Here is a 22,695-nt window from a genome sequence, read left to right as displayed (position 1 = left end):
CCAGTCCAGGGGTTCTTTTAGTGACTGAGTAAGACCATACAAATGCACACGTTTTGCATAATCAGAAATTGCCAGAAGAGTAAATAACATTGTGTTTTATTACCTTCTAATAAGTAGAACTAAGTTGCTCAATGAGGATATACTTAAATTACAGACCACAAGTAAGGAAGTCAGTGTGGGAAACTCTTCTTAACTTTAATTGTAGGAACCTTAACTTCCTTTCTTTGCCTTAGGGTTCAGAATCTCCCATGATGATTGGTGAATTAAGAAGTGACCTTGATGATGTTGACCCTTAGAGCAGTGTGCCCAGATGGGAAGCTCAGCACCTTTTAGAAACCAGAATCTCATCCTTGAAGCCCTTACAAGAGCCTGGAGTTTGAACCAGGAGTGTGATGGAGGACCATGTGTTCTGAAGGGAAGCCTTCTCTAGTCACTAGAGAGCTGCTTGGCAGTGGGAGAATCCTGGCATGTGGATCAGCTGTCCCCGGATTATATGTGCACTGACACTTCAGGAAATAAAGCAGGTGGCAAACTTCTGATACATGAACATAGAGAGTGAGAATGAAGGGAAGTTTTCTCTGTGTTGGGGGGCTGTTAGGGGAGGATCCTTTGGTTTTTATATTTTTAGGTATGTGAGGGAAATTTTTAATCTGCAGTAACATTGAATAGGAATATCCAATTTAGAATGATGTAAAGATATGTGGTAAAAGTCCTTTCATTGTAAAATAGTAATTGAATCTGGTTTACACAGACCTTTGTATTTAATATGTCTCCCTCTTTGTACAGAATCTCTGGTTTTGTCTAGTTAAGAGCCCTCAGCATAATCTTAGATCTTGATGACATGTTACTAGTATCAGAAATTGTGGCATTATTAAGCTCTTTAAGGTATTTTCTGATTCAAGATTGAAAAGAGCAATAATTTAAAACAAAACAAAAAAGCTATGTTCTCTAGAAGTATAGGGTGCATTCTTTGACATCAGTCACTGAAAAGTGATGGGTTGTTCCCAAAATAAAATTTTAAAACAACAAAATTAAAAGCACTTTATAATTTTATTGAGTTTGACTTCATAAAATTACCTTTTTAATGCTCGGAGACATATTGAATAAACTAGTCTTAAGTCATGTGATCTGCAATCATTTGTTTTTACTTAAACATGATTCCTGTGGCCCTTGTATCGATTGTATATTGAGTTAAATACCTAAGCTGGGAGCTGCTGCTTTGTGAAATTGATCATAATTTTACTACAGAGAAAGAATCCAAGACTTTGTTTCTCCTTGACATGACTGATACTGAAAAGGCAAGATTTAAAACTTACTTTCTCTGAAATAACTAAAAAAAATAATTAGATACCATCCATTTCGTTGTGTTTGCCAACATGGTATCAGTCACTCATTCAGGCTGGGGTTACACAACCATTCCCTGTGCTCTTTTCATGTTGTATTTTGAATTGCTCAGTTTCTTCCTTGTGTCACCTTTAGTTACATGTTCTGCCTTATTTTCCACTTGCCATGCACAGAACAAAAGGAGCCTCTGGAGGTGCCAGGCTGCCACTGTCAGCTAGATTTGCCAAGTCAGAGAGGCACAGCCAGCCCCTAAGTGCCTTTTTGGTTACTTTTGCATTGTGGGGACACATGGCAGGCAGGTGGCATTCCCTGCTGTGTGCTTCAGGGACCCTTCATTCGCTGTTCACAGGCCAGTGCCAGCTTTGGTCACTCACAAAGAAGGAAAGGCTAGCATGGAAGAACAGAGCTGTGTCCTCAGGGAAACAGAGGCAAGTGGCAGATTTGGTCAGGTTCTGGTGTTCTTACAATTTTTGAATGTGAAGGTCTAAAATTGATTTGAATACCTGAACATCCATGTCCCACTGTTCCCTTCCGACTCACCATCTCTTCACACCCGTGCTTGCAGAAAGATTGTGTGGACATGTATTGAAATGCTGGCGATGGTACCAATGGGATATCTCTGCCGGCAACTGCACTCAGGAGCCCGAATTCAGGAGTGAAATTGCCACTTCTAGTCAGTCCCCTTATTTCCTATGGAAACGACGCCTTCTGCCCCTGCACCTGCTGTCCTCACATAAAGCTGCGTCAGGATCGCCGGCACTGTACACTTTGGTCCATCTTCTACCCGTGTTGCTGCATTGAACATCTTTCCCACGTTACCAGTAACCACTTGATTTCTAACAGCTGCAGTCCACTAACGTATGAGGACTTTTTAAAATGTAGTGCACAAAGTGACAATTATGGCAAGCTTGCCTTGGAAGAGTTGTCCTTTTTACTGCCAATTTTTGGATGAAGATGTTTTTATAATCTTTTACAGTGGTCCGCAATCAAGCAGGAATTGCACAATTGACTCAACGCTGTGTGTTCTCAAGAAGCTCTTGCAGTCCAGGCTGACCTCAGGACTGCTCTCCTGCTCCTAAGGCATCCTGGGACAGACAGATGAGCCTCCCACAGGAAACTTGCCTGTAGCTCCCCAGGTGGACGCTCATGGTTGCCAGCAGCTAGTAGCCGCAAAACCCAGAGCTCGAGCCACAAGACTCACCTGGCTTGCCCCACCCTCCCTGCTAACACCCAGGCGTGTGCAGCATCTTTTGAGCTTGGAACAAGCAGACTGGAATTTTCCTCTGCTACCTCTTGTGTACAAAATCTTGTTTATAAAATTTCAAAAGGAAGTAGATAAACTAGGGAAGACTCTGGATTCAAAATTTGGTTCATGTGTGGTGGAGTTCTTAGCTTCTAAGAGTAGGAAATAAATTTTTCAAAAATGTAGAGTTGGGGTCTCACAGACATTTTTCTCTGAATGTCACATGGGCTGTGGGAGGGACACTGGGGAGCAGCGTAGGTGGCAGAGAGTGAGGGCCACGCTGCAAGGGGCTGTGTCCTCCCGGCCTTCGCTGATTTTTCTTTCCAAGATCTCTGTGCACCACTTGGACAGGGAAAGCAATCATGGGCTCAGGACCTGTAGCCTCAGCTTTCAGAAGGAGTCTCAAGCTAAGTTTCCTGTTCTGGTCAGTCATTCCTGGTGGCCTACATTGTTCACATGGGTCCCATCCCCTTAGTACTACATCTTCCACTCCCTGCAGGCCAAGCCCTTCCTCCCAATCCTTGGTGAATGCCTGCCAACCATCTGTCCACGTGTGGCTCTCTGACCAACCAGCATATGGTCCTTTGCCATGTAGGGGACAGCAGAGATCTCAGCTGGGCTGAAAGCACAAGTACCAGTGGCTCTGGTGCCAAAACACCATTCTGACATTTGAGCCATTAGCATCCGTCAACTAGAGTGCTTTCCACACATGACACTAAAGTTCAGAAAACAATTGGGAGATTTTTGGCAGATCTGTTTGCTATATAGACGTAGACTTTGCTTAAGATGAGGGCGATGTTTGCACATTACACACTGGGAAGAGATCTGAGAGCATGCTTCACTTCAGATCAGGAGTAACCATGGTCTGCCCGAGAAACACCCACAGACTTGGGAGCGAATGAGTCCATATACTCTGCTGCGTCCTGTACCTTCACTGGGTAGAGATGGATGAGGTGTTGGGAACTGAGCGTGCTGGTGGGCAGGAGCCACAAGAATCTAGAATGCCCAAGGGAACCAGGTTCTCCAAGACAAAGTACCAGGACTCTGAGGAGTCAGGAGGCTACAGGAAGACAGTTACTGCATTCCTAGAATGGTCACAAGGAGAGCGTTCCCATTACAGGCCTGTGCACACCAGCACCCGGCAGATGGTTGCGCTTGGTAAGCAGGCAGTCCCTTAGACAGTCGGGTGCAGGTAGTCACATCAACTGCTTTTATTCTGAAAACTCACCACGTAATAAAAACTACAAAACCCGGAATAAATATCAAGTTACAAAAGCAACACGAGTAGGGAAAGCTTACTGTAAAAAGGCAGAAGAAGCTGAGAGGATAGAGGTGGTCTTGTCATCTTGTGTGGCCTTGGCATAGTCATTCTCACAGTCCATGTGAGTGGGGGCTGTGGTAGCCATGGGAAGGGCCTGTGCCCTACGGAGCAGTCCAAGGACAAACTGCCGAAGCACAGACTGTCCTCTTGTCTCATGTGTTTCAGAAATAGGTGCCCAGCCTGGTACTCCCAAGAGGCATAGCTTCAGGGCCAGCCACTCTGGATTTATGTCCTGACACCACTGGCTGTGTGACATCACCAGGCACTCCCCTCCCTGGTCCTGTCTTCTTCCTCCACAAAGCAAGACTGCCGGTCTTTCCGGTGCGGGGTAGTAGTGGGGATGGGGTAAGGTGGGGTAAGCACCTTGTGACTCTCAAGTGCAAAGTCAGCTGGGAGCTTACAGCCAGTTAGCCTGAGCAGGGCCAAAGCCTGGGGTACAACAGATGATGACATCTGGACGATGTCCATGGCCTCACAGTTGGATCCACTACTGGCTAGATTTCTTCATCACCCCTAGATGTATGCAGAACTGATCCGAATTTAATCAGGGATCCCAAAATAGTATCTCCAATGTGAGCAGGCTGTAAGGGGTCTCAGCAACTTTCACACTCAATTCCCCAGTCTGGCACTTGGTCCCTGAACCTCCAAGGGTCTCCCTCATTACCTTCCCACAGGATAAATATACGCTGGAGGCCTGAGGACTGAATTCAACCCTTGCAGCAAGTGCCTACAGGCTCTGGTAACTAAAGCAGCTGGCCAGAGCCAACCACAACCACTGATGGCAGAGTGCCAAGCACAGGCCCCACGATGAGGGAGGGGCTTCCCTACACGTACACCAGGAAGGGGTATCCAGGGTGAGACACCAAGTTCTCCCAGACAGATTCTCTCCACCCGTGGCTAGCCACAGGAGAGCCAGGCAGGTATATCTGCACCCAGCGGCAGGCACCCTCCCTGCCTGAGACTGTCACTGGTGAGCCCACGAAGCCTTGGCTGAAGGCCGACTCCGGCAGCAGATGGCAGCAGCTACTGTGGCTTCCTTGCTGGTCCTGCCTGCTGGATCAGTGTCACGAATTTTTGCCACACACGTGTTGTCCACGGCATAGGCCCCCAGAGTGATGGATGCCCCAGGGAGAACATTGCATCCAGTCAGGGTCCAGCCTGCCTCACAGGCCACGGTGACCTGCCAGAGTCCAGAGGAAGAAAGCTTGTGTCTGGGACTTGGGGGCTGTCAAAACTCCACAGCCTCTCAGACCCAGATAGGGCGACACCCAACAGAAACCAACACACACTCCTTCCAGGACAGACAGCTAACTCGGCCTCCTTCACATCCTCAAAGTCAGCACCGCTGCAGGCTTCCATCCCATTTAATGCTAACACCAACTGTTGAGAGGCTCAACGGAAACATCAAACCCATTCTTCCTCCTCACCCACACCCATCTCCAGACCTGCAGTCTCCCCGCATCTCCCACCCCAGCCTAGGCTCTCACCTCCTAGGCTGGGCCACTGCATGTTTCCTGCCACCTCTTCCCAGTGCAGCGAACTGTGCCTGGTCAGCCCCCAGGTCAGAGCATACTCAGCCTTACATGGCTGCATCACGCAGCAATCCCTAAGGTCTGACTGGTGCTTTAGCCCCCACCCCATCCTTCCTCCACACCTCTGAGTCCCACCCTGCCCTACTGGCCTGGATGATCCTGTCACTCAAGACATTGCTGTCACCCTTCTTGGCCTTGGCTGTTTCCTCTGCCAGAAACATTGTTCCTGATGAAGGTTCCATCCATCCCATGGGTGCCTCAACCCCACCACTCCTCCTGCTCCATCCTACTCCATCTCATCCTCCTGATACTCTGTAACTTTGTTTACTGTCCTCTCCCACCAGAATGGACACTCCTGGTGCGCTTAGCTGGAACCTCTACCTAGTCTAGGACCAGTAGGGAGGCAGCCACAGGGTACCTATGCTCACTGTAGATAAAGTGAGAACTGAGATTCCCCTCAGCGCATCTTCCAGCCCCACTCCGCCCCGCTCCACAGAGCCTTCTGTCTTAGGCTCCAAAAGGCCAGCTGTCAGGCCTCAGGACCTCTTCCCAGGGCTCTTCCCTCCCTCAATCTTCAGTTAGCTGTCCCTGAGTCAACCTGCATGGCTCTGTGTCCAGACTCTGCAGAGTCCCTGCCCCAGCTGCCTCCCAGCAGCCTTAATAATGGCTGGGTCAGAAAACGCTCAGGCACTGTGTTTCTTTCCCACTTCCGTGGTCATGCATGCTTTCGAAGAGGAGCAGGGTGAGTAACGAGCCTTGCTTATCTGGACAAGAGCGAAACCAGCCCTGCCTGCCATGCACGAACACACACGTACTGTCCGTACCACAGTAAAAACTGCCTGGCTCACCCGCCACCTACCCTGACACACAATAGCACGGGGTACCAGCAACACAGGACAGGTGGCAGCCATCCCACGAGACCCAGGTACCCAGTCACCACCAACCCCTTCACCTGCTCTGCAGGACCTGAGATCCCATGCTCCTTGATTTTGCACTCCAGGCCTGGGACATGGCAACAGGAAGCGTGGACGCTGGCCTTCTGGTGGCCAACACACTGGCCAGGCCTATGTCTGGACCTCAGCACAGCCTGCCGCAGGACACCGGTGTCTTCCACCTCCCAGTGGAAGCTGCAGCCTAGAACAGAGGGCATCCAGCTCAGACACTGGGGTTTTGTGAACCTCCTGTCTTTCTGTCTACTTCAGCGCAGAGTAGAAGAGATGTTGCTGGCTTGAGCAACAGGATTCCTGGATTGTCACTTCTGCCACTGACCATCTGGGTGGCCTTGGCAGAGCCATTCAACGTCTTGGAGCCTTGCTTTCTTAAGAAAAGCATGGTCAGGGGCTGGAGAGATGGCTCAGTGGTTAAGAGCATTGCCTGCTCTTCCAAAGGTCCTGAGTTCAATTCCGGGCAACCACATGGTGGCTCACAACCATCTGTAAAGAGGTCTGGCGCCCTCTTCTGGCCTTCAGACATACAGACAGAATATTGTATACATAATAAATAAATAAATATTTTAAAAAAGAAAAGAAAAGCATGGTCTTCTCACCCAGAGAAGGGGGCTGGGGGATGGGACAGGGCTCCTCAGCCTGAGGTGCTCAGAGCCTCTGAGTTCCTTCCCCAGCCTACCACCAAAATTTAAGGCATGAACCCAGATCTGCCTGGGACACCTACAGACCCCCTCTGGTCTTGGAAGTAAGGGACACCACCAGCTACAAAATCATAGATAGAGGTCACACTCAGCTATACCAAGCCTCAGTTTCCCTTTTGTAACATTGCAAGCAGAAGAATCTAGGCAGTATGTGTGAAGTCCTCACATAGAACGATGCACAGCAAAGACTGCATATTACAGAGTCCGGGACTGGAGGGCCCTGTATCCTGGCTACAGGACCTCAGTAGAGCCGCTCCACCTGGAGGGGCAGCTTCCTTCACTGGGGAGTGCAGTTCTGCTAGGCTGCAGACAGAGAAGGTCAAAGGCTTTCACTGCTCCAGACCTGTCCTGGGGCTTAGCTGTTGACACTCCCAAAGCCAAGAGAGCCCAGTACAGAAGTGCAACCAACATGGTTAGGGAGCCTTGCCTAGTCCAGTCTGCAGTCACCCACTGGCCTCATCTGCCCCCTGCACATCCATTCTGTGCCAAAGCTCGGCCCACCCCACCCTTCACTCTGGGACCTTCAGTGGCTTCCCCAGCCTGTAGGCCACTGGAATCTGTCCCTGAGCAAGCAATTCCCAGGGACCCCTTCATGTGGTTCACACATGTGGTCCACATTCTCTATCCACACGGGATTGCTCAGCCTCCTGACCTGAGAGCCACCAACACCTAATGGCACTCAACCTGTGATTTCTACTACTGCCTGGGGATGTTTCTGGCTCCCTCGCCCAGAGGCGGGGCAGTGAGATGAGAAGGACAGCTAATGTACCTTGTCCCAGCACCAGGCTAACATGCTTGGCACGCATCCTTGCACTTCGTGGTGAAGAAACCAAGCACGGGGCTGATAAGAGGGCTTGATCCCTGCTGAGTGCCAGAATTCCAAGTGAAGTCGCCCCCTTGGAGACAGGCCTTAGAACCTTCCCTTGGGTGACACTAGGCCCCCTCAGCCTATGCACCATCCTACCCAGCCATAATCACCCCCGAGGAGGCACTGCCTCCACCCCTCTCTTGCAGAAGGAACCCGAGGAGGAAGAGGATTGCACTACATGGAAGCAAAGCTTAAGAAGGGCCCTGGGTCTCGGGCTCTAGAGGACCAGGCTCTGGAGTCAAGCACTTAAAAGCACAGCCTCTTTCTCCCAGCTTGCACTGGACTCCTACCTGTGAGCACATGGTCCTTCCGGTGGCAGTGGACATGGGTCTCCAGGCTAGCTCTGGCAGCAGGGGTAGTGTGAATGCTACAGTTGGCACGGGGAAGCAGGCAGCACCTAGCGACAGCGTAGACACCCTCACCCCCAAATGCATTGAGGGCCTTGCAGACCTGCTGGCCCCCTGTGGTCTGAGGGCCACAGAAAAACAAGAACCAGTAAGAAAGAATACAGGGCTGGGACAAAGGTACAGGGACACCTAATTGGGACCCTGGGAACCCTCAGCATTATCCTTATCCCCACGGCTATAGAGACAAGGAGCTTGCCAGGCCCCAGACTGTTCCATCTCCAGGTAGCTCCATCATAAAATTTCCAGACACCGAGACTCTGCTTCCAAGTGGAGACAATGGGCGGCTGACATAGCAGCTCCAGCCCCAGCTAGGAAGTTGTCACAGAAGCTGTCCCTAGGACCTGGCATCTGCATACCCCTTACCCCAGCTCCACAGACCAGCACAGTGAAGCAGCTCTTAAAATGTTCCATCACCACAAGGCCCTGACTGCATGCCCAGTGGGCACTGCTCACCCTGGATGTGGATCTCTGACCACGCCTTTAAGCCTGAAGATGGGACCAACCAGCTGCAGCTGCTGAGGGCCAGGACTGGTGGGAGATAGACAGACACATGAACAGGGCCAAGGTACCTCTATCCGATCACCCCGTCGCCTCCCGCTCCTGGAGAAGCTGGAACAGCTCAGCAGCTCCTCTTCTGGGGCACAATGGGCTGCAGCAGTTGCCGTCCGTGTGGGCCCCGAGTGTGCTGACCACACCGTCCGGCAGAGCAGCTGCCCGTCTGCAACAAGTCCTAGATGAGCAGGGTTTTGGAATGCTGACAGCAGGAAAGAAGGGCCTTCAAGCTCACTGTTTTCCCACGGGAATACCATCGTGGAAATGTCATCAAGCCCTTTCAAAGCTTCTGCTGTTAAACTCTTGCTAAGGAAAGAAAACCCTCTTGTGAGAACCAGGAAGGGGACAGCGTGCCCTCCTTGCCACCCTGCTCACCTGTCCCATGAGTGCTGGGGGGTAGTGTGGCCACCAGGTTGGGGGTCAGCACCTGCTGGTCCTCAGGGAACCAGGCCATGTTGATGACATCTTTGGTGGAGAAGTGGATCAACCTCTGCCGCAGCTCAGCCAAGGTGAGCTCCGGCTCCAGGGTTAGCATCCTGGCTACGATGCCTGGCGGTGCAGAATGAGAGAAGGTGGCCTGACCCTCGTTCCCAGCCGTGGGACTCCTGCCCAGGTGTACACAAAAGGAACAAACACTTGCATGCACACACACACACACACACACACACACACACATTTCATGTACACATGCACACACATATAAAACCTACTCCTCTGGGAATGTAAACGCCTGCAACCCCTCACTCGGTGAAAAGTCGGATGAGAAGACATCCTCTCCTGCCTATGGGCCTTGGCAACTGCAGGCGGTTGCTAGGGGAAGCCGTCCATCAAACCCTACATCAAACTTCCCTCCTCCAAGGAGGCCTCCTTGACCTCCAGGCTGTACAGGTGCCTCCGTGGGGCTCCGACAGCCCTGACTGCTTTCTCTTCCATTGGTTCATGCAACCTGGTATACCCAGTGTTCTTCAGGACATTGTGATAATTTGATTCTTAAATATCCCCCACCCCCCAAAAAAAACCCCGAAAAACGTAAATGTTGAAGGCTTGGTCATCGGAGGAGAAGATGTATCCTAATAGAAATAGTCACGGGGTGTGTCATAGTCAAAAGCCCTCTCTGCTTTCCAACCACATGAGGAGAGCAATCTTGCTCTGCCGCATACTCCCCACCATGGTGTGCCCTAAAATAAAAGTGCCAAGTGGCCATGGGGTGAACCTTCTCCTCAGACACACTGACAGAGAGCTGCTCACCACAGGCACCCTTGGGCTCAGACTATCGCAGAGGGTCAGGTTACAGATCCTGCTGCCCACCAAAGGTCCATGGCGGCAGGATGGCGGGGTGGCGACTCACCAGCCACATGAGCGGCAGCCTGTGACGTCCCACTCTGTGACGTGAAGCATGTGCTGCAGTCACTGGAAGCACCAATGATGTCCTTCCCGGGAGCAAAGAGGTCAACGCAGCGTCCAAAGTTGGTCCCCAAGGTCCCCAGGGTGACTGGCTGGTCCTGGACATTGGTGGCCCCAACTGTGATGACCTGGCAAGGTGAGGAGGTGGGTGGCAGAGAAAGATGAGGGCCACAATGGGGATAGGAAGATCTTGCCTCTGGACTAGCCAACTCAAACGCCCCCTTGCGTGCCGATGAAATGCCGTCCCCCATGAGAAAGGCAGCTCCTGGAGGGAACGCTGGCATTTCGCCTTGGCCAGAGATCCCCACCATGTGCCAGACACCATTCCTGATTCCCTGTGGAGCCCATGTTGTAATGAAGAGACTGAAGAGGGACGGTTCTTCTGCCCTTCAGGCATGGTACTGTATAGAAGCCTAAGACAGGCCAGGAGGAAGAGACATGCAGGGCCTTGGCAATGTTAAATCCATCAGTCTGGTAATCCCTGGTGGTCAGGGAGGGCAGGCTGAGTTATAGCAAGGCTTGAACTGGGACAGGTACCTCCCACTCCTACACTTCCAGCATTAACAGTCCACTGCCCTGCAGGTGTCCCCCAGATGAAGATGGACCCACTGGACTGTCAGGTCCTCCAGGGAGGCCCCTCCCAGGATGCACCTGTCACAGTCCCAGACATGCTGGATATGCTGATGGTCATTACATGTGGGCTTTGGGGCTGGCCGCAGCCTCCAGTCTCACTAGGGTCAGTTATGGGTGGAGAGCTGTACAGGAGAGGGAGGTTAAGGCGCTGGACAGGACAGTTGGTTGGGATGGAGAAGGCACGAGTCCCACTAAGGTCCCACTTGGGAGCTCTAACCACTTTCAACCCTGGGAGCTCAGCCAGCAGAGCGGGGGGCATCTGCCACCTTCCCTTGGTTCTGGGGAGACAGAACTGCACCTACCTCTGGGGCGGAAGCTGGGGAGTAGAGGCAGGCATCATCCCGGAAGTTGCCAGCTGCAGCAACCAGCACGGCCCCAGTCCTTGCCAGGTGCTGGCAAGCGGTGTTGAGGATCCGGCTATACCCACCCGCCAGGGGCAGCAGCACCACCAATGGCCCCGAAGGCTGATTTAGCTGGCTTTTCCAAATAAACTCCAGGCCTGCAAAAAAAGAAGCCCAGGTCCCCTTCTGGAGAGGTGTGCTTTCCTCTTCCCGTTCCTTCCCTCATGCATGAAACTGTCAAAGAATAGATTAAAATATTATCAAAAGAGATGTTGAATAGAAAGTTCAAAAGAAAGAAAGGAAGAAGAGAGAGAGAGACAGAGAGAGAGACACGGAAGGAAGATTCCTAGTCCTCCAGAAATGAGCAAGCCTCCTGGGCATCCCTCAGGCTTCATAAACCTCCACCTCCCACTGAGGCCTGCTCAGAGGCCCCTCATCACACTATTATACCCAGATTAACCCTGGCACCCATTCTCAAGCTGCCAACCCCCCCCCTCTATAAAACAGGGACTAATACTGTTTATATCACCTCAGGAGGTAAAGATACCACAGACTCCCACAACTCTCCACCCCAAAGATGTGACTCCACTAGGCATCAGAGACACTCTGCTTTGAATGAGCGTGAAGATCAAGTCTACCAAAGGCCCACCGCTCTAATCCTTGATAGCCCATAACCTGGAGACCCTAGCTGTCCAGTCCTGACAGCTTCATTCCCATTCAGGCCACACACTGTATAGCCAAGACAACCTCTCAGAACCTTTTAGGTCCAGCTGTCCCTGTGGGGCTGTGGCTGAGCTAGGAACTGAAGTCCAGGACCATATTCATAAGGGCTGGCTGGTGAGGCCCATCGTACCAGGAGGAGGTAGGGACAGTGAAGTAGACATAGGTGTGTAGGTGACGTCTGTGATTACAGCTGGCCACCAGGTCCTGGCTTGTGTGGAACTGTGCTTACACCGCAGCTTCATGCGGAGAATCATGCGGCCAGAGTGGATGCAATAACTCCCTCATGCTAAGCCCACTCTGCCCTGTAATGAATTCACTAAGAGCTTTCTATACACTGGTGGGGGCCTGGAAGCAGGGAGCATTCTCCCACAGGAAGTCCTCCAGAGGCTTAGCCCCACCTGAGTAAGGACTTCCGGGGAATGAACAGTCTTGTTCTACACAGTGGCCTCCAGGGTGGCAAGCCGGACTGGGGTTAGTCAATAAGGAGGGGGGGGGGACAGGCCCAAGAGGTCACTGATGGGACAGAAGCTATTGATCTAAATGTGTGTCAATGACTGTGCTCTAAGTTCCAGGCACGGGATGGGAAAGATGGCTCAATGGTCAAGATCACTTGATGCTCTTAAAGAGGACCAGGGTTTAGTTCCCAGCATCTATGTGGTAACTCACAACCAACTGTAGTTCCAGTTCCAGAGGATTTGACCCCCCTCTTCTGACCTCTGTGGGCACCAGGTATGTACCTGGTACACATACACACATGCAGGCAAAACATTCATGCTCATAAAAATAGATAAATGAATTGATGAATGGAAGAATCAATGGATGGATGGATGGATGGATGGATAGATCATAGATAGATGGATGGATAGATAGATAGATAGATAGATAGATAGATAGATAATAACTGAAGGCCCAGGAAGGGTTCATAGGCCAAGCTGGTTCCCATATGCTGCCTGGGCCGGCTCAGGACCAGCATCTGACTAGGTTGGTTGTAGTCAAACCATTAATTAGCCTCTCCTTCCCCAGAGGCTGGCAGGCTTCAGCTATGGGCCCTGGCCAAATCACCCTCCCTGGCTGTGAATACTGGCCATTTAACAAGCATCTCATGCCAGCTTCAGGATTATATGCCAAGCCGTGTACTCACGTGCCCAGCACAGTGAGAGGCAATAAGCCAAGTGCTCCCTCACTCCCTTTCCTCTACCTACATCCCAAAGTGCTAGCCCTCTGGGTACCTGCTGGAGTGGACTAATGGAGTAACCTGCAGAAAAGTCTGGAAAGATCTGTTGCAGTTCCCCTGCCGAGTAAGGGCCCTGGCTTTGGTGGGAAGCAAAGGGATGGGGAAAGACGATTTCTACCACCTTCTATCACCAGGGCTTTGCAAGTCTAATGCTGCATCATAAAAAAAAAAAAAAAAAAAAAAAACAAAAACAGCACTGTAAAAGCCCTGGTGGGGAAGAGTGGAGAACAGTGGAAGAGCACTCACCCAGACACCCACCTGGAACAAGCCCTGCCCCTCCCAAGCCTCCGGTCCCCCCTGCATTCTTCATCTCTGGGACCATACCAACTCTATCACCCTAAACTGTAGCAGAGACTGCCTGACTATGAGACCTTGGTTCCTGTTGAGCATTGGCTGCCTTCTCACCGAGGACAGAACCCAGAGAGCCACTCACCTATGAGGGTGCTGCTGACCATGCCCTTCCCTTGACAGTTGAGCACACGCAGACTGTGCAGGCTGGTGCCCTTGGCCACACCGGCATCCCGGCCGCTGACCACACCTGCCAGGTGGGTGCCATGGCTGTCACACTTGCTGGCCTGCTCAATCGACACAGGGATCATGTGAGAGGACTCTCCTCACCCCATGATATATCAGCAGATGCCTGATCAGACTGACATCCCACCCCACAGATGGCAGGGAAAGTCAGGCAGATCTGACAGGATGCTCGGGGCCGGGTGTGTGTGTGTGGGGAGCACTTCTGCTCACCTCTGAGACAAAGTGGAAGTCTGAGACGCTCACCTGTCTGTGGAAGCGTGTCCCATCCTCCTCAGGCACACTGTTGAAGTCAGTGATGGTGACCCTGCCCTCAATTTCCCGATGGTCACTCTGGATGCTGGTGTCTAAGAGATACACCTCTACCTGGCCACTTCCATCTTCCCATGGTAGCATTCGCAGAAGGGAAGGGGAGAGAATAGTTGTGGGGTTATGGTTGTTGCTATGTCCTGAGCTGTCTGCCACCCTACATATCAGACAGCTCACGGAGTCCCCCCATGATCTTTGCAAGCTACATGCTACTGAATCTATTTTACCGCAAGGAGTGAGGCACAGAGAGAGCAGGGAGGGAGCTGCCCAAAGCCTGTAGCTGGCAATCGACAGATCCAGGGGTGAGCTAAGCGATCTAGTTCCATGTGAGACCAACAACAGGAACATTCAAAGCATAATATCATAGTATAAAATAAACCAGCCTCCCAAGCATAAGCCTCTTACAGCTCGCTGAGACAGGGGCTGAAAAGAAACCAACAGGGCTGCCTGGCATCCTCGTTGGCACATTCCCAGAGAGGAAACTGAGGCTCTCTCAAGTCCACACATTCACCATCCAGGGCCAGGTAAGCCCAGGGCTCTTTCTTCCTTCAGTGAGGTCAGGCGGGAACTCAGCACAGGATGCTCACTGTGAACCTGGCACCTGCACCTTCCATCCCCGAGAGGGTGAGAGTCTCCAAGAAGCAGGCACAAGGCTGGAGGTAAGCACTGCGTGAGACAAGGGGTGGGGTGGGAGAATGCTTGTGCAGGCTTGGTGTGGGGAGGCTGTGGAGGAGAGCACATACCTGTTTCCTATGGAAGGAGAGAGAGCTAGGAGGATGGGGAGGGAAGGAGGAGCCCAAGGTGACAGCCACTCTCAAAAGTTCTCATCCTTGGGGACTAGAGAGATGGTTCAATAACTGAGAGCACTTGTTCCTCCTGGATGGGAACTAGGTTCTCTTCCCAGCACCCACACAGAGGCCAACGACCATCTGTAACCCCAGTTCCAGAAGACCCAATGCCCGCTTCTAGCCTCTGCGGAGACTGTGTGCACATGGAGCATAGACTTACGTTTAGAAAATACACTTACACACCGGAAATAAAGATGAAGGTATCTTTAAAAAATTCTCATCCTGGAGCTGGGGACACAGTTAAGTCCTAGAGTACCTCCCTAGCAGGCCTCAGGCCAACTTCAGTCCCTAGAAGGTATGGTAAGGGAGCAAGGCAAGGTGTCTCACAGGAGAGCTCTGTGGCCACCCCAGGGGGCACTCTGGCTGGCTGGATGCAGCCTAAGCTCAGACACTCCCAGCTAGCTACAAGGCTTCACCAATCTCACATAATCCATACTCCATCTATTTATGCAATAGACTAACCTTCCTTACAGACCAGAAGCCCCACAGGGGACAGACACGTCACACTCTGCAGAACCTGATTCTTTCCCAAAGCAGGTACCCGCCAGCTTTTCTGACTCCGTATCACTCACAATCCTACCAGACCCGGGTCACCTTCCTCTATCTGAAAACAAGACACACTAGGCGGAGGAGACCGAGTGACAGATGCAGAGAGTCTCCAGCCGTCCGATGGTACTGGAGGGAGGGGGCAGGGTGAACTGGGAAACTAGATATTCAGATGGGAGCAGCTGCAGTGGACTGTGTCTGTACTACTGAGAGGTCTGTCCCAGGCTACAGGGCTGGGTATCCCACAGACAGCCGATCAGTCAGGCTTAGCCTCTTCCCTGAGAGAAGTGAAGCGTGAGGGGCCTGTGCAGATGGGGAGGGGGGATGAAGCCGACGGGGACGAGAAGCTGGAGGGAGGGTCGTTTAAGGAAAGACCCTAGCACTCTGCATGGAGCAATGCAAAGAGGACAGAAGAGGTCGGTGCAGACTCTGGAGCCCTAGCAAGCGGGGGAGGGGGTCAGAACAAAGCAAATGGAGGCGAGAGGCTTACTGGGGACCTTACTGGAGGAGCTGTATTCCTCTGTCTGGTGCCCTGCTGGCATAATCCGCTCCAGGTTCCAAGGGATGCTCTGGGCAAAGACATAGGAATCTTCCTCAATGTACTCCACGTGGGGCAGCTGCAAAGCCTATGGAAGCCAGAGAGCCATATCACTTAGCTTCAAAAGCCCCCAGCTAACTGCAGCCCACAACCTGAGCCAACTGCTTGTCTGTGTCTCTAACCAGCATGTACCCACATTCTCCCAAAGTCTCCCTCCTGGGGCCCAGAAGCCAGACAAACCACAGGTTAGTGTCCTCACTCCTCTCTGGCTAGGGAACACAGTGCTCTGTAACTCGAGTGGATGAACCCATGGGATTGGTCAGAAGGATTCTGGCCTCCACATCTCACCCGGGAGTCAGGCTATGCCCAGCATCGAGGAGGCGGTCAGGAATCTTAGTACCTAAATCTCACACTCAGATCAGGACGGCAGTGCTAACCATCTGGTGTCTGCCTCCAGCCCTATCCTCTGAAATGATTACAGCACTGGACTCCCAGGCAGAGGCCGCCAGTGAGCTCAGCTACCTGGAGGCATCCACATCAGTGTGATAGTGAGGGGGCCTGTACCTTGCTCCATAGCCAGGCTCACAGCAGCCACATCCTCGGGGAACGTGCCATTTCTCCATGCTTCAGCATCCCCTCTCCATGCCCCCCTCCGGGAAGACCACCACATCTCTGGGGCCTCAGTATCCCCAGGGCTCCGAAACCTATTCTCTGCCAGTTTCATCATTTAACATCTGCTTAAACACTCCATGTTCAGTGGGGATGTTGGTGCCTGTTGGTAATACAAGCACTCCAGAGGCAGACCTGGGGAAACCATAAGTTCAAGGCCAGCTTGAACTATAGAGCATGACACTGTCTCAACCTATCCCTGTGTGTGTGTATATATATATGTGGTGTGTGCGTGTGTATTTTTAAAAAGCCACATTTTCCACTACTCCTTAAATAATGGCTACCTTCTCCACATCTGGCTTACAGTTAGTCCTGGGAGACAGAGACCTCTGCTCTAAGTTAAACCGAGCTGGCCATGGCACTTTTTGAGGTGCCATGGCTCAACTTCCCAGGCAAATTCTGAGGCCTCCTGGACCCAGAAAGAATTCATAGGTACTCACTAAGGTCAGTCTAGACATGGAAACGGGAGCCCGTCCCTCCTGGGAAGTCCCATGCCCAAGAGGGTAGCTCACCAGGCCCAACAGGTCACTGCTCATCTTCACCAGGAAGCCAGGGAAGAGGTCATAGAAGATGTGGAGAACCTTGATGATGTAGCCCCGGCGGGCAGCCCAGATCTGCAGGCGATGGGTGGCTTGTTCAATCTGCAGCCGCTCTGTCTTCTCTGTTAGCACCACCACGTAGGTGCCTGGCAGCCTCCAGGCCTCCTGGTCCCCAGGGAGGAAGAGAAGCAGAGGACATGAGAGTTCCAGTGGACCCACGGTGACCCCATGTAGCATGCACAGAATAGACCTTCCCACATTATCTGTTTGTTCCTATAGACCTTCATTTAGTTCCCTGGCAGCAATGTTTCCGCCTGCCCAAGGAATGCCTCAGGAAAGGCCTTTGCAATGCAGCTTAGTGCATTTGTGGCCATGAGACTTTCAGTCACTGGAGTACGTCTGGTGAGAGTAATAATTAATATGTATATTTTCCATGCTTTCTCTGTCCCTGCTCTGGACTCTGAACTATCCAAATACGCACTCCGCAGAACACCGATGAAAGCCTTGAGTCTCCCGTTTCTGTTGAATCTTGAGTGGCACTCATCCCTGGCAGATTGAAACATGTGGCACCCAAACCACAGGGACTCTAATGAGAGGTATGTGGTTCTAGCAAGCACACAAGGAGCCCACGCCAGGGCACCAGGGTAATCATGGGTCAAACCAAAAGCAAAAAAGGTGACCATATATGCTTATTGTACATGATGCTAAGCACTGTGTGTGTGTGTGGGGGGGGGGTTACCAAAAAAAGTGGATTTCTTTGAATGCTAGAATATATAAACACATACGGTTCCTGCCACCATAGTGTACACTGCACATAAAACAGCAGAAAGATGCTTTGTGTTATTCTGAACAAGCTCATGGGCAGGGAGAGATGAACCCGTTAAATGCCTGGCCCCTTTTAATCTGAGTAATCCAGCCTTTGCAAACTGCTTCTATCCTACCAGTGCAAGGAGAGGCCTCCAGACAGACAGCCCCTTCAGGCAGAAGCAGGGAGTATGCAGACGAGCCTGGCCTGCACCCTTCAGCTCCACCTCGCTGCCAGTCTGCTGGTTTCTTCTCCTGCTTCAGAAGACAACGCCATCCCCACTTGAGGGTTTTAGGTGTATCGTGTCCTCATCTGAAGCTACATCTCCATATACTCTGGAACTGTTGAGAGGGATAGCTGAAGTGGATCATCTTGTACCCCATGACTGGGACACGCTGGCCAGGACTTGTTTAAAACCTGCTAACCCCCTTCAGTTCAGGACTTGGTGGCATAAAAAGACTGTTAGTCGAACAGCATAAAACCAAAATGCTAATTCTTCTTCAGTGATTACCACTTTAGAAAGGCAGACACAGGCAATGAGAAGTCAGCTCAAGGGTCAGTGCAGCAAATGTCTGCACAGCCACATTCACAGTGATGGGACGAGTTGAAGATTATCAACAACCTTGAGTCAGACCAGATCCGATGGACCATCAGTAACCCATAAAGGGATCTCACGCCTCAGAAGACAGACTAGGGGCTGCAGACATGTGAGCCTCACGCCTCCTCTGCCTCCCCCAGCTCTGTGCCTTCATCCATGCCACTTCCTCTCCAGAAGAAAACTCTCACGCCACCTTCATTCATTCGCTCAGCTCCTGGTTAAACTTCAAAGCTCCATGCAGAATGCCCTCTGCCCAGTGTAAAGCTGCACAATTGGGGTGGAGGGGTCCTCTGCAATGGAAGCAGAGCTTTCCTGGAAGCCAAAGATTGGATGAAAATCCCTAGCTGAAACAATTTTCATTCTAAATTTTCTGCCCACAAAACTTCCACTGAATGAATGAACGAGTGGCCTTTTGGACATTCCTGACCCCCTCGGATTCCCATTCACTGCCAGTCACTCACCTCTCCAAACAGGGTACTCAGCAGGAAGAGATGAACCCATTAAATGCCTGGCTCCTTTTAACCTGAGTAATCCAGCCTATGCAAACTGCTTCTATCCTACCAGTGCAAGGAGAAGCCACCAGACAGACAGCCCCTTCAGGCAGAAGCAGGGAGTAGGCAGATGAGCCTGGCCTGCAGCCTTCAGCTCCACCTCACTGCCAGTCTGCTGGTTTCTTCTCCTGCTTCAGAAGACAACGCCATTTCTGCTAGCCTTTCCTCTGCTTCCCTACAAGCTGTGCTTTCGCATTATCCTGGGAGATCCAGTTAGCTCGAATGATGGTTGCTTTGGGGACAGGGTCATGCTATATAGCTCAAGCTTCAGCTTCCTGAGAGCCAAGATTATAGGCAAGCCTGGCTCTAAAATGCCCTCTATTACTCCATGCCCCTCTACCCTCTAGGTACAGGGTTCAGGGAACATTGTAAGGAGTGTTTTGAGTTAAGAACCTGACATCAGCCCACCCGCACACTGGCTGGGGCCAGGTAGCTCTAGGGAGCCCATTCTGCCTTCTGCCCCAGTAGATGTGGCCAGGTGGTCACACTGCCGCCGGCTGTAATCCCACAAGTGATCTCTTCCCTGGTTACATCCAGAGATCCCCGATGTAGTCACCTAAGGGACCCTCACTTCCCTTTTCAGGAAAATTCAAGACAAAGTAACTGGATCCCCAGAGCCAGGTGAGCGACTCTAGCCTCCAAGCCCAAGTCCATTTACAGGCAGTGAACCTGAGTGGAACCCTGGGAAGATTTACTTGGAAAAAATGGCTCCACCCTGATCAGGCAGGAGCTTCCTGTGGCCCAGGGTCAGGGACAGATATGCCCAGGAAGTTGACCCCACCCACTCATTCACTCACCCACTGGTGCCCCAAGTCATTCAGCTGTGATACCCTTTCCCTAGTACAAGGCCCACAGAGCCCCCAACAGACACCCAGGATGATTGTTGGCACTCAGTTGAGAAAGATGAGGCACCAGAGTTCTCAGCCTTCCCCGGTCCCCAGCCACCTCACTTCGAAGGACACCCTCTCTGCGTGACCACACCAGTAGCTCCCTCTCCCTCCTACACCTTAAAAACTAAGCATTTAGCACATGGCCTCCCCTATCCCACCCTACCACTGCCACAAGGTGCAGCTGCACGCTGGGTCTTGTCTCCCGTACCCCAGGGCTGCACTTAGAGATCACCAGAAGACGGTATGCGCAGAGAAGAGCCTCGGAGAACGCCACCCCAAGCCCAAAGCCACACCGTTGCCTGGCACCCCTCGCCCACACCTTAGAGCACCGGCGAAAGGTGGCAGTGGCCACATGCGGGACCTCATCCGCCAGGCCTTCCTCCTGGGACGGGAGGGCTAGCATGAGCTCTTCATAGTCTGCGTCCTCGTCCTGGGTACCAGCGCCCACTGGGCTCAATAGCAGCAGCAGCAGCAGCAGTGGCGACAGCGGCCACCGGGTGCCCATCGCGGAGAGGAGAGGTTCACACGGTGTTGGGAAGGACGTGGACGCGCGGGACTTGGAGCGCTGGGCTCAGGAGCTGCGGGCTGTGATGTCTCTGAGGCGCCAAGCCCCAGCTCAGCCCTCCAGTCTCAGACTGCAGTCCGTGAGTCCACGTGGGGGCGAAAGCCTTCCAGGGTGTGGGTGCTGGATGCCTCGGGGCTGGGAGATCACGCCACCCCAAACCCCATCGGAAGATCCTCTCTGATTAAACATTAACGGGCCCCGGGTACTAAAGGATCGGGTTTCGGCCTCGCCCTCCCCATACAGCGTCAAATGACGCTCAGAGAGAGGAGGAAACCCCAAATCCTAATTGGACTGTATGCCGGGCCTACCACATTCCTCCCGCCTCTCATCTTCAGCCCTGGTGCCAAGTCAGAGCCATGCTGAGCCCACCTCTTCAGTGTTTCCGGGGTCTGTCAGCCACCCCCTTACTTCTCTCTCCAACAATATTAACTAGCCTCCCCTGGGCCCTCCTCCTCCCTGTGACCCATGACCTTAGTCCATGTCAGATATAGATTCCTCACTGCCCACTAACTTCTCTCCACCTGTCTAAACTTTGTACTCCATCCGGCCTGGATCCCCTCCCTGGCCTTCACCCTTCTGCTCCCATAGCCTACCTGGAGAAAACTGCTTTCTTCAGGTTCCAGCTGCCCTCACCTCCAGGGATGTTTCTACAAAGACTCCACATTTCAAACCTCACAGACAGTAAACTCCATTGTAAGCACAAGCCGGGTGATCCAAAGATTCAGTCTGTGTCTGTTTGAGGATTTCCTTTTGGTTTGGATTGTTTGCTTGTTTGGGGGTTTTTATTTTGTTTTGTCTTGCCTTTTACACACTGTAGCCAAGAACTCAATGGAGCAAGCTTCCTGTGAACACCAACGTCGCGCTGGGCAGGAGATGCTGAGCGAAGCCTGTCGCTCTGGCATCATAGCAGGTGCTGCAGAAGGAGGGCACGATGCCAGGCTGTGCTCGGAAGCAGGACTCCAAACGGCGTTGGGATCGCAGTCCGCCGCTGCTCCGGGAATCCAGGTCCTGGAGTCCTGAGGCAGCTGTCCTTCATACCAGAGAACCCACCGGAGTGGGTTAAAGGGAGGCCTGTGAGGTCAGCTGGTGTCATCCCTTTGTTCTGTTGCTTTATTCCCCCACCAAACAGCCCACCACTGCAGGAAAATGAGCCCATTCACATTTACTCAGAGATAGCTGGAGACTCTGCCTTGCTTCAGTGAACCAGACCCTGGCCAGCATCCTCACCAAGCCTACCTCCAACTAGTCCCCCAGCTAACCTTTCTCATGCCTGGGAGGCCAGGCTTCTCGCCCTTCAGGCCCGCCCAGTGGATGATGAAGCTATAGATAGAGCATCTTGACATCAGCCCATGACAGTCTCTGTCCAGTATCCTGTGTGTTTGTGTGTGCACTCAAGTGTGTGGGTGGACCCAAGCATGTGTGTGTGCACACACAGGAGGCGGGGAGGGGTAGATGAGGAAAGGGGAAGGTGTGTACCCTGGGCTCTGTGACAGATGGAACCAGAGGAGCAGTCACGTCTCATCCCACACCCTCCACTGCATCCTCCAATAGGGTAGAGAGGACACCTCACTGGGTGCCTGCCACTTGGCTAGGTTCTCATCCCCCATTAATTGTCCGCCCCCCCATAATTTGCCCCCAAGCAATTCCCCCCCCTGTTCAGATCCATCTCCTAGTACCAGCCAGCAATCACCAGCCGGTGGCCCTACCCCCCAGAGGTATACTGGGAAGATCTTTCTCCCACTCCTGAAATCATAGTTGTAGGTTGAAGAATGTTCACTCAAAAGATATGCCCAGCCTTGCCCCTGCTTAGGGGCTGGTTTGATAAAAGGTGAGGGGGAATAGGCCAGAGAAACCCGGGGAAGAGGCTGGGCAAAGATGGAGGCTCGGATGGGAGCAATGCTGACACCGGAGAGCTAGGGGCCCCCAAACTGGAAGAGACCAGTTCTCCCCATAGCCTTTGGAGTGCACAGCTCCACTCACCCTGGAGGGACTTCTGGCCTCTACAACCTCAAAGTGACAAGTTTCTGTTGTTTGAAACAGCCAAATTTGTGGTCAT

At 52.3% G+C, this 22,695-nt stretch overlaps 2 protein-coding genes across 4 annotated transcripts in view; one reads left to right on the top strand and one right to left on the bottom strand.

The window, feature by feature from the left end:
* Positions 1 to 1,122, top strand: part of Usp24 (ubiquitin specific peptidase 24) — a 143,530-nt gene extending 142,408 nt beyond the window's left edge. For both annotated transcript variants that reach the window (XM_041651379.1, XM_041651378.1), the window contains exon 68: positions 234 to 1,122. In XM_041651379.1, coding sequence (XP_041507313.1) covers positions 234 to 296 — 63 coding nt within the window. In that variant the 3' untranslated portion in view covers positions 297 to 1,122. The remainder of the gene's footprint in view (positions 1 to 233) is intronic.
* A 2,721-nt stretch (positions 1,123 to 3,843) lies between these two features.
* Positions 3,844 to 20,858, bottom strand: Pcsk9 (proprotein convertase subtilisin/kexin type 9). Of its 2 annotated transcripts, none has more exons than XM_041652500.1 (12): positions 20,394 to 20,858; positions 17,204 to 17,395; positions 15,975 to 16,110; positions 14,028 to 14,161; positions 13,684 to 13,825; positions 11,255 to 11,451; positions 10,264 to 10,447; positions 9,291 to 9,464; positions 8,933 to 9,081; positions 8,247 to 8,424; positions 6,393 to 6,574; positions 3,844 to 5,088 (listed from the first exon to the last, which is right to left on the bottom strand). In XM_041652500.1, exons 1-12 carry the CDS (start codon positions 20,577 to 20,579, stop codon positions 4,873 to 4,875), a joined length of 2,070 nt encoding a protein of 689 aa, XP_041508434.1. In that variant the 5' UTR covers positions 20,580 to 20,858; the 3' UTR covers positions 3,844 to 4,872. The 2 variants fall into 2 exon arrangements, with proteins under 2 accessions (XP_041508434.1, XP_041508435.1); XM_041652501.1 differs by having other exon boundaries at positions 15,987 to 16,110.
* Between the last annotated feature and the right edge of the window lie 1,837 nt (positions 20,859 to 22,695).

Source organism: Microtus oregoni, unplaced genomic scaffold, assembly GCF_018167655.1.
Source record: "Microtus oregoni isolate MIOR12 unplaced genomic scaffold, Mior012 000005F_ref0000423, whole genome shotgun sequence".
Lineage (NCBI taxonomy): Eukaryota > Metazoa > Chordata > Mammalia > Rodentia > Cricetidae > Microtus > Microtus oregoni.
The sequence above is the reverse complement of the archived record's forward strand: the minus strand, read 5'-3'. Positions and strand labels throughout refer to the sequence as shown.